This window comes from Rissa tridactyla, chromosome 7 (genome assembly GCF_028500815.1).
Source record: "Rissa tridactyla isolate bRisTri1 chromosome 7, bRisTri1.patW.cur.20221130, whole genome shotgun sequence".
Lineage (NCBI taxonomy): Eukaryota > Metazoa > Chordata > Aves > Charadriiformes > Laridae > Rissa > Rissa tridactyla.
In genome coordinates, this window is record NC_071472.1 from 31,706,337 (window position 1) to 31,721,906 (window position 15,570).

At 45.4% G+C, this 15,570-nt stretch overlaps 2 protein-coding genes across 4 annotated transcripts in view; one reads left to right on the plus strand and one right to left on the minus strand.

The window, feature by feature from the left end:
• Positions 1 to 6,654, plus strand: part of CREB1 (cAMP responsive element binding protein 1) — a 41,290-nt gene extending 34,636 nt beyond the window's left edge. For both annotated transcript variants that reach the window (XM_054210207.1, XM_054210208.1), the window contains one exon: positions 121 to 6,654. In XM_054210207.1, the coding sequence (XP_054066182.1) occupies positions 121 to 261 (141 nt within the window). In that variant the 3' untranslated portion in view covers positions 262 to 6,654. The remainder of the gene's footprint in view (positions 1 to 120) is intronic.
• Positions 6,655 to 11,026: 4,372 nt separating this feature from the next.
• Positions 11,027 to 14,715, minus strand: METTL21A (methyltransferase 21A, HSPA lysine). 2 transcript variants are annotated; one of them, XM_054210209.1, is made up of 3 exons: positions 14,254 to 14,697; positions 12,834 to 12,945; positions 11,027 to 11,791 (listed from the first exon to the last, which is right to left on the minus strand). In XM_054210209.1, exons 1-3 carry the CDS (start codon positions 14,398 to 14,400, stop codon positions 11,394 to 11,396), a joined length of 657 nt encoding a protein of 218 aa, XP_054066184.1. In that variant the 5' UTR covers positions 14,401 to 14,697; the 3' UTR covers positions 11,027 to 11,393. The 2 variants fall into 2 exon arrangements, with proteins under 2 accessions (XP_054066184.1, XP_054066185.1); XM_054210210.1 differs by having other exon boundaries at positions 11,580 to 11,849; positions 14,254 to 14,715.
• Positions 14,716 to 15,570: the final 855 nt, after the last annotated feature.

The window sequence follows — 15,570 nt, forward strand, 5'->3', positions numbered from 1 at the left end:
GTCGTAACTTGCATTTCTTAACAATACCTCTGCATTCTAAAAATGGCAGTACTAGGTAAGTCGTCCATGTCTGCAACTAATTGTTCTGGATTTGAATGGCCTTTTTTGCTTTGCAGAGAGGCAGCACGTGAATGTCGCAGGAAGAAAAAGGAGTATGTGAAATGTCTAGAAAATCGAGTGGCTGTGCTTGAAAACCAAAACAAGACACTGATTGAGGAGTTGAAAGCACTTAAGGACCTTTACTGCCACAAATCAGATTAATTTTGGATTCCCATTTTCACTTGTCCAGGTGGGATAGAGACTGATTCTGGCTATACCCAGAAAGACAAAGTAAACTTTTTATTTTCTAAACATTTCTTTTTTTCTATGCGCAAAACTGCCTGAAGCAACTACAGAATATACTTCATCTGTGCTTTGCATCAAACTGTGAATGTTCAAGTACTTGCCTCCACTTCTCCCCCTACAAGATTATTTTCATCATCAGTCTCAGCGTGAAGAAGAAGAACAGGCTTCTTTCTCATCTCCCCATCCTCTTCAAGGAGTAACAGTGGTCGCTTGGGAAGTTGCTGTGGGGAGGGTCCTTTTGTAACGATTTCAGGAATTTGTGCTGAGCTCTTTCCACTGCCTTAGAGACAGAACCACCCCAGCCTCTTGGTCCAGAGAACTGTGGGCCACATACATGGAGCATGCATGGTGCAATGAAGAAGCAATGGTTGCCAAATTGGTTTCACACACTCATTATGAACTATGAAAATACACGGCTAAGCGGCATGCCAAATGACAGGCGCTTCACAGTCACATTCTTGGTGTGGAGATAACATACCTTTTCCAAACTAGCCCAGGAGGGGTTTTGATATGTAGTCTGTATTAAGCCCTCCTGGACCAGTAAAAACTTCTCCATACCTCAGAAACAAATGCATTGAAATGAGCTTCACTGGTCAGTTGTTGCTTCTCGAAGCTTATGTGTGCGAATGTGTTCAGCCTTCTGAATGCACAAAAAGCCAACACCAATGTCATAGGATACTGACTGGGAAATGATATTTGGATTGGAAAGGAATTCAGAATGAAAAAGGTACAATAGTGGTGTTTCAATAACAGTTACGTAGTATGCAAGGGTAACACATGAAAGCACTACCTGTTCGTATGCAGAACGACTAAGCAGTTGAAGCATGGCCAACTCCACGTCCGTACTCCCTGATGACAGTATAGTCTGTGTCCCGAGTCCTCTCAATTAGTGAGGTTGTATTTCTATTTCCCTACCACTATCTTGTGTAATGGAAATTATTGTACTCAGTGGAAACATCAGCCTGGTTTGCTAGATTCTTTTTCAAACTTTGAGGCTGCCTTCCGTGCATAAATTAAATCACAGTATGACAACTACCAGGACAACCTCAAATATTGAAGAGGACTTCAAACACAAATATTCCAACTTTTGCTTCACAAGGGACAATATTAATTATTTGAACCTGTCCAGGCTAGCTAAATTCTTAATTTATTCAGAGTATTTTTTCATCTAAAGGGTCAGATTTACCAAATAATTTATTCCCGTAAGTAAAACTACTCATGTGCCTCAGACACTTGCGAGATCAAATGGTTTGTGTGCACTGAGAAAATGTGATCTTTCCCAGATTTACATTGTTAAAAAGGTAGTTCATATTTAAAAACAACTCTGTACTAAGGATTAGGACTTCAAAAGAGTGATGCTCAAAAAGAAGCAAAAAAGAATGTCAAGAAGTTGTCAAAAAGATTGTGTCAAAAAGAATCATGTGCAGTTTGTTTACTGGCCCTCTGAAGCCAGTCTCTTGATAAATTAACTTGGGTCATTTGACGGAGTAAGTTTACTTTGGGCTTCTGGTCAAACTTTTATGTATAGAGACATACGAATAAGACTCTGGTCTGTACTAATGCCTCTAGCAAAGTATTAGCTAATATTTTTTTCCCATTCACTCTGCCTGTTTTTAAGATGAAATTCAAACACGAGCGTCTAAAAGGTTGTACAATCAATATAACGTTACAAGAAGAACATTTGGAAGACTCTGGGCAGTTGAGTCTCAAACAGCTAAGCAGTATTAAAAGTGCTGGTTTTCTCATTTGAGAGGGCATTCAGTTTCCAAGAGACTTTAAAAGGAGCAGGGTTAAACTTGTAGCATTGTTGTTAAATCTAGACTTATCAATGATTTCAAATTATGTTTGTGTTTCAAGAAGAGAACATAAGTATCAGAATTACGAAAGAATTAATTTTCAGAAGTTTTGAGGGGTTTTATAAATGGTCTGGTTTTGTCTGCCGTAGAGAATTGATTTTCATGTTTTTATTTAATGGAAGATGAATTTATTAGTTTAGCAATGCAAATTTAAAGACAGCCCTAAATTCTCAGCAATGCTTTTATAAAAATTGTCGGATTCCTAAAGTCAGAGAATACAAATACATACAACGGTGACCAGTTTTTCATAACCGGTGCTGAGTAGAAGTGTTGATGACACAGGAGTCATTCTTGTAAAACATGAAAATCATGATGGCCTCATTCACACAGTTACTTGGAATGGTTCCTCCAGCTTTGAGAAACACGGAAAAGGCTGTACGTGCCTACCTTAAGGCTGTTGCTTTTGTAGAAACACCTGTTTGCAAAAACTTGGAGGTTTTGCGGTGAAGCTGCGTGAGGCTGGCTGTGGTCTGAGAGCTGTTCCTGGCGGGTGATGAGCACTGCCGAGCGCTTGCGGAGAGTCGCTCGGCACAAAGCCTGGGAGCCCAGTGGACCAGGGAGCCCAAACTGGTACCCAGACGGGGTTCTTCTAATACAGGGTCGGTGCAAATCTGCGCGGCAGCGAGAGGAGACCCGTGTTACCGGTTTGTGCGTGGTCTGTGAGTAGTCTGTAGTGCTGTTAGTCTAGACCTTGTTAGGAAATAACGTTTCACTAAGAAAAAGGACGTTCTTTTAAAGTAAATAGGGATCTGCAAGAGTCTCTATTTTTATTTATGCTGCACTGAGGATTTAGGGACTTGAATTTCTTTAATGGAAATTTTAAATGACGATAATAAAAAAAGTATCAGACCAAGTAGAGGGCTGGCTAGAGTTACCCATACATGCTTTACTATTCGTATTGACCCAAAAAGGGAAAGAATATGACACAGGAATCCATTCATACGTTATTTACCAAGTAGTGAGGCTGGGGTAATCAGCTTCTGTTAACTAAGGCCATTCGGAAGTAGGACGGAAATTATGCTGGCAGGGGAGAGGGAGGGTTAGTTTTATATCTCACGGTTGTGAGTTTTCAAGAATTGATAGCCTGTTTTACCTGAAGAGAGGGTTAGAAAGGGCTAGATCCATTATGTTCATAATAAACAAGAATTGATTTGAAATATAATTTTTGTAATGTCATTATTTTGCAAAACAACAGCACCGATCAGGCAGTTAAGATATTGTCAGAGGTGCTCTTTTAATTTAGATATTCTTGGAAAATACATATGTATAATATATGTACATATATATATATATACACACAGTATATAATCTACAGCTCTGAGAGCTTTTAAGTCAGGAATGCTGAGTATTATAGTATATGGAGGTCAGAAAAAATTTTTACTTTTCTGTGTGTGTCTGGGTGTGTGTGGATGTGTGCGTGTGTGTGTGAAAGCTTCCCCCTGCCCCAGTAGTTCTGGGCTGCATTATTCTAGCGCTTATTACTAATTTGTTTTGTGCTGTTTCTCAGTTATCCATTTTCAAGAATTTTATTTCATCTTCCATCGCTTTTGTGAGGGTTTTTTTTTTGTTTGTTTGTTTTTTTATTGATGGAGATTTTTGAAATTACGTAAACAGTTGTTTTACAACAACCACCACCCCACTCCACCCCCCCCCAGTAATTCACTTTTGTGCTTTTTCTCTTTGGCAGCTATATATCAAAGGCAAAACAATTGGAAAGGTCGTTAAGGTGTTATTTTCTAAAGGAACCACTGGTAAGACTTCTGTTTTCCTCCTGGGGTAGTGGCGATGCGTTTTTATTTAAGCAGCGATTTCACCAGAATCGGGTCGTTGCCAGCACCGTAGCTTGTGTCCGAAAGCACAGTTTTAGCCCGTGGTGCTCGCCAGGGCTGGACAGGCACCTCTAGGTTCTGGCTCTTCTGTAGTCGGCATCTGCATTGCAGACCACGGTCTTCTCTGGTACTTTTACGTTGATCAGAAAATCGGTGGGGTGTTTGGAATCATTAAGAGGCTCAGGAAAAAAAAAAAAAGAAGTTAGATTTAATAAGGAAAAACAGCCCTGATGATAGTTTCTGATCTAAATTTGTTCTACAGGTTTCTTTTAAATCTGGGCTTCCAGTAGACTGCAGCTGCAGGTAGTCATCTGTTAGCAAGAACTGGCCTCTGCTTTTCTATTTTCTATTTTCTATTTCTTTAATTTATGACAGACAGCCAGTGCTTTTTGTGGGTTAAAATAAAGACAAGTCTCCCCATCAGAGCAAGTTCATTATCAGTCGTTGCAAATCTATGACAATTCATAGAGGGTTTCATTGATTTTCTGAGACCCTGTTTTTTACTGTCATTTTTTCACCCTGAAGCTGGTTAGTGATGTAACATTTGCCAATGATCTAACCAAAAGGTCATGTATTTATTTTTGTTACACTATATTCTTTGTAAATGTTTAATTAAAATGTGCACTTTTAAGGAAAAAAAAAAAAAAGAAAAAAAAACACAGAACAAAAAAAAAAAATGAAGAGCAATTGGGTTTGCTTGAGAAGCTCCCCGGCACAATTGTTGTAATCCTGCTGCCCGCACACGATTCGCTCCTCTCCCCACGGTGGTTGACTCCTGCACAAATTTAACTTGCTGATGAGCACCTGGCGTCCAGCAGGCGTTGCTTCAAAATGGCAGGAGATCTGAACTGCCAGTACTGGAGGCTGGAAAGAATTAAGCGTGTGGTGTCTCAGAGCAGTACGTACGGGATGGATGGGAAATTATTTTTAGAGTAGAACTAGTTCAGTGATCCCAAGTGGGAAAAGGAGGTTAATTTGGAAGGAAAGCTAAACTGTTTTGCAGTCACTTTATTCCCCGTTTCTTAATTTGAGATTTGGCTGCGAATTTTACAAGCTGCATTCCAAGAAAATAAATCAGGATGCTTTCCAGTTCTTTGACACCAGGAAGTAAAGGTACATTGACAATGTGTCACCCTGCTTTAAAAGATAAAAAAAAGCACAACCACCTTTTTTTTTTCCCCCCCCAGAAACAATGATAATTTAGCCGTAACCCTGTAATCTGTCACTGTGAGCAGGTTTTAAAAGCATACAGTACATTGATGTTTCTCTGTACTGTGCCTAGGAACGTGTTTCCCTGAGCTTTTGAATTTGCTAGCTGTAAAAGACACTGATTTTGCAGAAACCTGAATGTATCGTGAAGCTCAGTCGGTCTGGGAGGAGCCAGGCTGATGGAGAGAAACAGGGTGCTGGAAACCTATCTACTGTGTGCTTGTGACAGGTTCAGGTCTGTGGATGGATATGGCTTAAGTCTGTACAGCTTTGGGGGAAAAGGGACCAGATCCAGTTGGTGAAGAGGGTTTGCGTTTCAAGTGTTTTGCCTTGGAATGTGTTTTTTAAACGTATGTAAGCTCTGGTCCTCAAAGAGACTTGCTCGGGCTGGTTTGCCTGACACAAATTGGTGAGTCCAGGTCTTGCTTTCACCAGCGAGAGGCGGGAGAAGTCCAGCTGTCCTCAGGAGCCGTGTGCTGGCAGGGAGAGGGACAGGGACAGGCTGTAATGATCCACGGTTGGCACACTTCGTAAGCTGACCACTTACTGTACTCATGACTTGGGAGCCGTCGGTTCACTCAGTCTCAGCCTGAGCTGTGTATTTCTCTAAATTAGGGGATAGCTGAGCGAGGGGTGGGGAAGGACAGCCATGAGCCAGTCAGTTACCTGGAAATGGCCGCTCCTAAGAACTACGGATGTTCTGATGCTCTCCACAAGTTGTGTTTTATCCAAGTGCCACTCCATTTTTTTGTGTGTGTAATGACCTTTATTTATATTAAAACATTAATTTTAAAAAGTTCTAGGACTTCGAGTTTGAGATTTGAAACTGTGCTGCTTACATGGACTTCTAAGGACGGGATGGGGAACAGGGCAAGAAGAGGTGCTAGTTGGCAGCCAGCCCCTCCACAGACTTGTCCGCAGATCGGTTGCTCACTTCAAAAATGAGTTATTTCTACTTTGGATTTATAATTAGAAATTGTCTTGGAACAATGTTTTTCAGGGAAGCTTCCAGAGCAAGGGTTTTTATTCTCCCTTTGTAATGTAAGCTGGAAAGAGTAAGTTCACCTCATCTGCATTTCTGATTCTTTACCCACACCATGTCAGCACAGAACAGGGTATTTGAGCTCGACTCCCACATACTTGTGGAAGTTAAAAAGACTAAATGAAATCCATTACTGGGGGAAAAGAAATTCTTATTTACATTTCCCCAAAAGTCTAGGAACATCCCTGTTGTGTTTTGTTTTGTTTTGTTTTTTTTTTTACTTATTTTTTTTGTGCTTTATCTGTGTTTAAAAAAAAAAAATTGTACTGGGTTATAATGCATTTTATTAACACTATGTACATATTAGCTGCTTTGTGTTTCAGAATGGTAGTAATTGCTTTGTATATTAAAGTGATTCTTGTGAATTTGTGAATTATTGTCATAAAGAAGTGCTTTTTCTTACTGTAACCTTTGTGGTATAAACTGTCATAACTCCCTTTTTACACAAACATTTATGTGCAGTCACATAAACATGCTTTAAAAAACTCTACAAAGTCTCTTTTTTGAGCAGGGTGTTCCATTTACACAAATTTAGTGGCAAATGGCAGCTAGATAGGAATATGGGGAAAGGCATATTTTAAGCAGACTATGGTGTCCTCTCATGATCTGTGGCCTGCTGTGAGTATTCATGAGATACTTTCCCCAAAGGGAAAGCTTTTTAAATCTTAATTAAATTGAATTAGATTAGCGAGAGGCTAAGTCCTGAAAAACAAGGTTTCTCTTCCACTTCTGATATTTTTAAACCTGCTTTCCAGTATCCATTCTGCTGGCAATTAGTTCCATTGATTAATAATGTGTGCAAGACTTCTCCCTTTTGCAGTTTAAATATGCTGTCTTTCCCACTTTTAAGCATTCCTGTAAACCAGCTACTACTGGTGTTAATAACAGAGCAGAACAGAAGGCAGGAAACACTGCAAGGATCCCAACCCGATTATGTCGTCTGCGAGGCCGGATCCAAACGCTGGGCTGAAAGCCAGAAGAACAAATTCGGCACCGAGGTAACCACACCTCCAGTGAAGTCGAGGGGAAGCAGAAAGGTCAGCTCATTATGGCTGGGATTTTGTGGTTTTCGCAGCTGAGCATTTTCATAATGCCATTCACATACTTGCTCAGAAAAATCCACATCTCACTAATGAGGGAGAATCCCAAACAGAGAGAAAAACGCAGTTTGGCTTGAATTTCGCACTGGAAGAATCTGGTAACACAGATCCCTGTGCAGTCAGTAGGCCAGCTGGTAAACCTGGTTCTTCTAACACTGCTGCACCATGAAGCTCTTTGTCCATAAGATACAGAGCTGAAATCTATACTCCATGTCTTAATCAAACACAACTTTAGTTGCAATGACATTTTAGAAGTTTGCTCCCTTGCAGAAAGGCACGTTTCAGGGATGGTTTCACAATCTCGCAACGTGTTCACGTCTTACCTGGTCACTTCCCTGTGGCTTGGATCCTCTCCCTGGGGTGAGTATTTCATTTCTTAAGAGACCGTTTATGCATTGCCCCACTACTCAGGGACCCGTGCCCAAACACATCCTCCCTGCAGATGAGTTCACATCATCTGTTACAAAACAGGAGCAATGCAAAGGAACCACCCAAAGGAGAATCACGCTGTCTTGAAAGGCTGAGAGACCTGGGCCTGTTTAGCCTGGAGAAGACAGAGGGGTCTCATCAATGCTTATAAACATCTTAAAGGGCGGGTGTCAAGAGGATGGGGCCAGACTCTTTCCAGTGGTGTCCAGTGAGTGACAGGACAAGGGGCAACAGGCACAAACTGGAACACAGGAAATTCCATCTCAACATGAGGAAAAAATTCCTTGCTTTGAGGGTAGCAGAGCACTGAAAGAGGCTGCCCTCTGGGTGGTGGAGTCTCCTTCTCTGGAGATACTCAAAACCCTCCTGGACATGTTCCTGTGCAACCTGCTCTGGGTGAGCCTGCTTTGGCAGGGGGGTTGGACTGGATGATCTCTGAAGGTCCCTTCCAACCCCCACTGTTCTGTGATTCACTAGTGTTGGGATGAACAGGGTGACAAAAAGCGCTCTGGCAGGGCGCTAGTGTAATTGCCAAACAGCCGCTGAAGCATTACCATGCATCATCTCATGCTGGAGCAGGAGCTCGGGGACCAATTGGTCAGGACACCAGAGTCTGCAGGTGTCATCGCGGAGGGCTGCTCTCTCTGCTCACTCACTGGGCAATTACGCCTCTGCTGCTTCTCTCCCGCACGTCTGGTGTTGGTTCCCTCCTGACATGTCCCTTGAAGCGATGTGTGATAAGAATATAAAAAAGCTGTGAAGCCCAGTCTGGGACAACAGAAAGCACTGCTCAGTCCCTGTGCGGGTGGGTGTTGGCACTGCCCAGCGGGAATGGGCTGTAGGTTACAGACGAGTTACGTTCTCACAGCTGGTGCCTGCCCCTAAACACCGTAGCTTAAAAAGCAACCAGAACTAATGTGCTTGTGTTGGTGGCCTAACCACAATATTCCTGGTTCTGGTCTCCTGAATCTAAAGGAGCGCCTGTACCCCAGTAGCAGTCAGTGGAGAAGGTGTCCCTTTGAGGGGGTGCCACTTGCTGTGCTGGGGAGGGGCCACCAAGAGCTCAGCTCTGCAGGTCAGGGGCAAGGCGCTCACCAGTGTCATCTCACACTTTTCTCCACAAGTATTTACTTATGGGCAGGAGCATTGCTTCAGCCTTCAAACATTCTCCTCAGGGTTGTATACGGCTGCTCTGCGACAGCAACCCAGCAAAAGAAGCCGAGTCTGGTCTCTTCCAGCATGAGGAAGGCTACAGACTGTAACAGCAGCAGTGGGAAAGCGGACACTGAAAGCTGCTAAACAATTAGAAAGAGATGCAATTAAATTGATTTGTTTTAAAAGTACAAAACTTTTGCGACCATCGAAGCAAGGCCTGGAGCAAAGCTCCCTTCTCACAAGTGTGTAGGTTGCTGCAGCAGGCTTTATTCTGTACTACTCTGGGCTTTGCTTGTGCTATTTAAGCGGGCTTTTCAAGCCTGTTCCTACTATGGCAACAGCGCAAGCTGCGGCCTCTCGCGAGGGCCGCGCACAGCCAGGTTGCAGGCTGTCCCCAGGCACCAAGTCCACACTCTCACAAGCCCAAGCACCAGCACGCTGCTTTCTGCCAGCTCCAGCCCGCGGGGAGCCTAACATACAGTGACCGCGGATGAGCTCGGAGACAAGGAAACACCCATGGGGAGGAAAAGGAAGAGGAGTGGTGAGAACCTAACAGCCACACTCTAAGAGAGTGGGGAGAGCTTGTAATTTTTTTCAAACATTGCTGACCCTGTTAATAGCGCTGAAAAAGCCATGTCTGGCACATTAAAGCTCGTATCGTGTTCTGGTTTTAATTAAAGGTGCTCTCTTCCTTCCCTCAAAGGGACTTCAACTCCAGTTTCAGACTGCAGATTCCCAGCCAGCTGCGTAAGTACTGTTTTAGTGACACCATGTGGCTTCTGGGGATACTGTTGTAAGAAAGTATTTTAGAGCGGCAACTCTCAAGCTGAGTCCAGAGCCAAGGAACTTAGCTGAAAACACGTGAGAGATGCGTCAGGGATGAAGCACAAGACCTTCGGGCCTCATTTGTGGGAGCTCTAACGATAAATGTGTCATTTCCAGATTACAGTCTGCACGTCACTTCTGGACCACAGACACTCCGCATCTTTTCCAGTAGGAAGTTTGATGGAAGCAGAAGTGATAAAGAGCTCCTAACGTCCATGGCCTGAAGCAGCTGCTGGTGTTTGCTGTTGCCAGTGGCAAAGACATGCACACTCTTCAATTCTAAACCTGACCCGGGGCTTTGTAAGTTAAGTTTAAATAAATAAAAAAGTTCCACATCCACCAAAAAAAAAAAAGTACTATAGCAATTCCTGCATTTAGAAGTGTAGCTGTCTTTGGACTTTGTTTTCACCAGTTTCATTCTTCCACCACTAGAAAGAGAAGAAAGTTTGCTGCTGGTGCGAGCCAGATTCTGGGCTGCAGTACTTTTCACATAGGATCTTGTGGGATAAACAAACATGGGTGCTTTTACAAGCTCCAGGTATGAAATCAGTTACTTAGAACAGCCCCTAACTCCCACTGTGCACAGAAAGCATGCCAAAATCTAGACTCTGCCCCAAGGTCACAAGTAATACATGAATAAGTACTCCCCCAGCTACAAAGACTACAGCAGCACCGTCCTCTTCTACATAACAGCTCTCAGACAGAGCGAGCCACAAACAAAGGCAGCAAGAAGAAGATTATTTATCGGTACATCAAGAGTCAATGAATGATTTGATATTTAAAGAATAGTTTGAGTCTACTTGTTTCACTTTCCCTGCTGGCCCATGTGCATGTGTATCTGCTGCAAGGAGCCTTGATCCATGTGAGGGAAAGTTGTCTTGTTAGGGACAACCCAAGAACCACGACTGCTTCGGTACTGCAGGCAGAGCCTCCACGCTTGCAAGTCAGGTAAAAACACCACTGATTTCTAAGTTGGCTTACTCGGCAGTACTGATTCCCAGCCCACCCCCACACACATATCTTGCTCTCTGTTTCCCTATGCCTCTTCAATGCAGCAGTGACAGCAATAGGACAACTTTATAGCAGCTTTGTTGGTTTTGCCCTTTAAGTGGCTTCTTTTACCACAACTTTTAAGATGCAGAAGGCCTAAAGAGTTAAAGCATTTAGAACTTTAGTCTTAGCTTATATTTCATCCACTTTTACTTTTCTCAAGTTAAGGAAGCTGTAAGGGGAAAAAAACTCACTCTAATCTATTTCTCAGTTTCACACAGAAATTAAGCGTGGCTTGATTTTAAACAACAGATCTTTTGATTACATTTTTGATGTCTGGAGATTTCTGCAACTTAAATCAGTTTCAAAACTTACCGTCAATAAAAAGTCAGTGGAAGACCCTATGCAACTCTACTGAGAAGTGAAGCAGAGGTTCACTATGCGGAACAGAAATACAATCCTTGCTGTATCAGACCAAGTGATCAGACAAGACCATCAGAACAAGAAGCCAGTGAAATAACACAACTGCAATTATATGCTTAGGAACAAGTGTATTGAGTAGAAACAAGGGGAGGATTGAACAGCATCAGTGGTTTACTAACAAAGCACAGAGTCAAAAGTCATCCTTGCGACTGCCCTTCTGCGCTTTGTAGATATGAACATCCTTACTGGAATCATAGTGGACCTCATATACAGAGAAACGGCCTCTCAGCATCTTCAAGAATTTGTGATCGCGTTCATACCGGATACGACAGGAAAGAAGAATCACAGTTTGCTCTGAGCACAGGTGCTCCAACGTCTGAAGCAGTTCTGCAAAAGTTTCTTCCAGATAAACGATGTCTGCACCTAGGATGAAGTCAAATGCTCCTGGAGGGAAGTTATCCAGGTCTTTTCCCCAAGTCAGTTCCTTCACCACAGCTCTCGGACGTAGTTCAGAAGGTAAGTTAGCCTCTACGTTTGACTCCAGGAACTCCAGTGCTGCCGCCCTGTCTGTGATGGTAACACGAGCACCTAGGCAGAACAGGAGAATATGTCTCAGACAGATAATCAATGTCTATAAATATAGCATTTGGAATACAATGCTTTTAATTCAAGCAGGCTCCTTAGTTCCTGTTAAACATTAACAGCTCCCCTGAGCTGCCTGATTAAAAACAAACAAACAAAGGAACAAAACAAGCAAAAAGTCCACTATCTACATACATCCTACCCTTCAACAGTCATTTAAGAATATAAAGTGTACTCCACATGAAAATTAAGTTAGGTAGGGAACAAAAAGTGTTTTCTGGAGCTTTTTTTTAATGCATGAAAGTATAGGAGTTACTTTCTGCCTTTCCATAGGTGACAACAGAGCGAGTTACAGGGACTGTTACAATTAACCTGCTCCAATTCTGTATTTGTTCAGTGGGAGGGAGGCAGCTAGAGAGCTTCTTTCACAGATCAGACAAAAGTTATGCCTGTGTGACTCTGCGTGTCAGGATTGTATTTTGTCAAACTGCTTTGTTTTTATTATTTCGGTAGGCACCTTCCACAGCCACAAGAGCTTTGAATTACAAAGTTAACCTGGGACAGTTTGCACAAATTTAACCTAGTACCCAGTCCCTGCTTCAGCCACAGACAGATCACAGCCAAAGCACTTCATTTCTCCAGACCTTGATTCCCCTGTCTGCAAGATAGGCTAACAAGGCTTACACAAGCTCAGAGTGGTTTCTGTCTGTAGCTTTATCTGTGCTGCATAGGAGGACAAGTGGAAGAACCGCACTTGCTCCCTGGGGGAGAATAGCTGCAGAACTGAATGCTGCTGAGTCGAGCACCATGGTAACAGGCGTCAGCCTTAACAGGGTCCCACCATAAAGTAAACTGCAGTGGCACCATCGCTACAATAAATAACGCAGCAGGCTCTGAAGTCTAACAAGAAAGAAAGATGACTCAGGAAACATCACAGTCCACATATGTAGCTTTGGTGCTAACTTCTATACCGGGCATGTAGATGTAAAAGTGATAGTTTTACTACAGTTGTAAATTGCTTTAAACAAGGAAACAAAAAAGCCCTTACCTAATAACGTGGCCACTATTCCCAGCAATCCAGTCCCAGCTCCCAGCTCAATCACAGACCGATCCCTGAGATCAATGCCTCCTATCTCCAGATAAGTACACAGGACAACAGCCTAAACCAAAAGAAAATGGCAATTAAGCACAGGGCTTGTTTCAGTCATACTGAACACAGGATTTCTGATTTACACTGAGAGAGAAGGTTATGGGAAGGGTCGGGCACTTCAGGTCTGCAGTAAGATTTTGTTCAGCCTTTCTCTGCCTCCTGTGTGCATGTATAGTCTTTTTATGAGTTTTATGGAAGACTTTACACGCAGATGGGAAAAAAGAACCACAGAGGCTACAACTTGGATGTGGTTACAGGGCTTGGATCCCCAAATGTAACAGGAGGCAAAGAGAGTTGCATTTGGAAAGGAAAAGCTGGGGTTGTCAAACACTAGTGAATGAATATTGCAAAAGTCCAGGATAAGGTTTCATAGTATCTAGTGTGGTATTTCAAAAGGTTTCTGCACAACACTGGCATGTTGTCGGGATGGACATAGGAAAAGTAAAGTAACAACACTTCAATATGGTTGTTATCTAATGTGTTTTTTACAGAAGTTTGATAAGGCACTCTCTCTGTAGCAAGTTCTGTCAAAGCCAATGTTGGGAAAGACCAACAGCCCTGTGCACAGACTCATGTGAGGCGTTTGCTAAAATTGCTACGCTTGCTCTTTAAAACTAGAGGTAAAAGTGCCATTTGTGTCCGGACAGAGACACAACCGACCGGGAAGCCCTTGGATTCCCACGGTGGTGCTGCGACCTGCAGCCTTGGGCCCACCACAAACCCCTCTGGTTGGGATGGTTGTTATTGCCAAGATAAAGCCTATCAGCACTCCCTGACGGCTACAAGCAGCAGGATCCCTGCTGCGCTCTGAAGGGCGTTAAGCAAACATCGCGGGGTGCTGTGAAGAAATGGGTGAGAGTTCTGTGAGCGAACCAGAATTATTATTTCCTGTATTTGGCACTGGCCATGCAGGGTTTAAGGTAGCCTCTTTCCCTTGCAGCCCCCCAGGATCTCTTAAGAGAGGGAAGGGGGAAAAAAAAAAAAAAAGGTAAAGCAGAGTTTAACTTTTTTGTAAAAAAATAAGAAAATCTCATAGGAAAAACGCCTTCCCTTAACAATTTGCCCAGGGAAGTTGTGGCTGCCCCATCCCTGGGGGTGTTCAAGGCCAGGCTGGATGGGGCTTTGAGCAGCCTGGTCTAGTGGGAGGTGTCCCTGCCCAGGGCAGGGGGGGTGGAAACAGATGATCTTTAAGGTCCCTTCCAACCCAAACCATTCTGTGATTCTATGATAATTCAGTGTTAAATAATTCTCTGTGGTCACTCTGAAAGCCAGGGCAGCCATCGAGTACAGAAACATTCCACCTGGGGCGAACACCTACCGCATCCCAGACCACGGCCGCCACCCCCAGCCGCCGCCAGTCCTGCCGGAGGCGGATGGTGCTGCCGGCGAAGCGGTACGTGGCCCAGGGGCTGTGCAGCTGCCGCGCTCCCCAGCCGCCTCCCTCCTCGTAGGGCACCAAAGCCATCCCGCCGGCGGCCCACCGCCTCCCGATCCGCTGGCGCAGCCCCGGGCCGTCACGGCTCTCCGCCGCCTCCGCCGCGCTCCGCCCCGCGCCGCCGCCGCCGCCCGAGGCCGAGCTGAGGGCAGGGGAAGGCCCGGCTTCACCCCTGGGCCCGGGCCCGGCCCTTCGCCGCCCGGCCCGCCCGCTGCTCACGCGTCGCAGGCCCGGGACCGCGGGGGAGAGGCAGGGCCGGCCCCTAGCGCCGCCGCCTGGGGTCGGTGCGGCCTCCCCGGGCTGCCGCCCGGCTGGGGGACGGCGGCGGGGACGGCGGCGCTGAGCGGCCTCCCCCGGCCGGCCCGGGCGGGGCGATCAAATCACGGGTAATGGGGGATGAGGCGGGGGCTGGAAGGTCTCCCGAGCGCTCCTGCCCCTCAGCCGCGGCGGCGGGGGGGGAAGCGGAGGGCAAGGCAGAAGGCACGCCATGGCTGTCCGCAGGGCGATGCCGGCCGTCCCGGGCTTGGTAGGCCGGTGTATGGCTGGGGGAGGCCGCTGGCTCGGTCAGGGCTGTGCCTGCGCCCGTCCGTGGGGGGTCCGAGGGGCAGCATGGCGCTGCGTCCTGTGGGAGGCCCGGGCTGGCGGGGCTTCTGGCATTTTCACACCTCCGTTGCTGCGCAAAAAGGCACGAGGTGTGAAACGGCCTGTGCGACATTGTCTGCTGTCTCCGCGGCCGCTCTGTGGCTCTGGCTCGTGGCTTTTGTTTCAGGGGTTTTGGGAAGTCAGTGCAAAGGAAAGGCGTTTGTCCAGCCCCCCGGCCTCGTCCTCCATTGCCAGCATGGTGGACGTTGTCTCTGGAAGTGCTCACCACCGGCCTGGAAGCACTCCCTTGATAACGGGGGAACCATTGCAGAAACACAACACTTCTTGTGCTTCTGGGTCAGAGCATTGACCGAGGCCAAAGCCGCTCTCGGGTGGTGGTGTGGCAGTAACGCTTCTGCGGCGCTGTTTGTGTACGGGCTTCTCTTCACCTTTGGCTCCGTTTAATCTCTTGTTTGGCAAAACAACACAGTGCTCCTCTCCTTTGTGTGTCTCCATCTCCAGCTACTTGAACTGCCTCCAAAGACTGCTAAAGGCCACAGGAGGGCCGGGGAAGCATCCTGGCAGCGTGTGCGCTCCGGCTGCCTGGAGGTGCTGCTC

What these genes read in the sequence shown, in the direction of transcription:
- METTL21A (XM_054210209.1), bottom strand. Translation starts at nt 14,400, where the DNA reads ATGGCTTTGGTGCCCTACGAGGAGGGAGGCGGCTGGGGAGCGCGGCAG. An exon ending in CGGCCGTGGTCTGGGATGCG is followed by an intron (nt 12,946 to 14,253) that starts GTAGGTGTTCGC and finishes CTTTTGGTTTAG; the next exon opens with GCTGTTGTCCTGTGTACTTA. An exon ending in AATAGTGGCCACGTTATTAG is followed by an intron (nt 11,792 to 12,833) that starts GTAAGGGCTTTT and finishes TGTTCTGCCTAG; the next exon opens with GTGCTCGTGTTACCATCACA.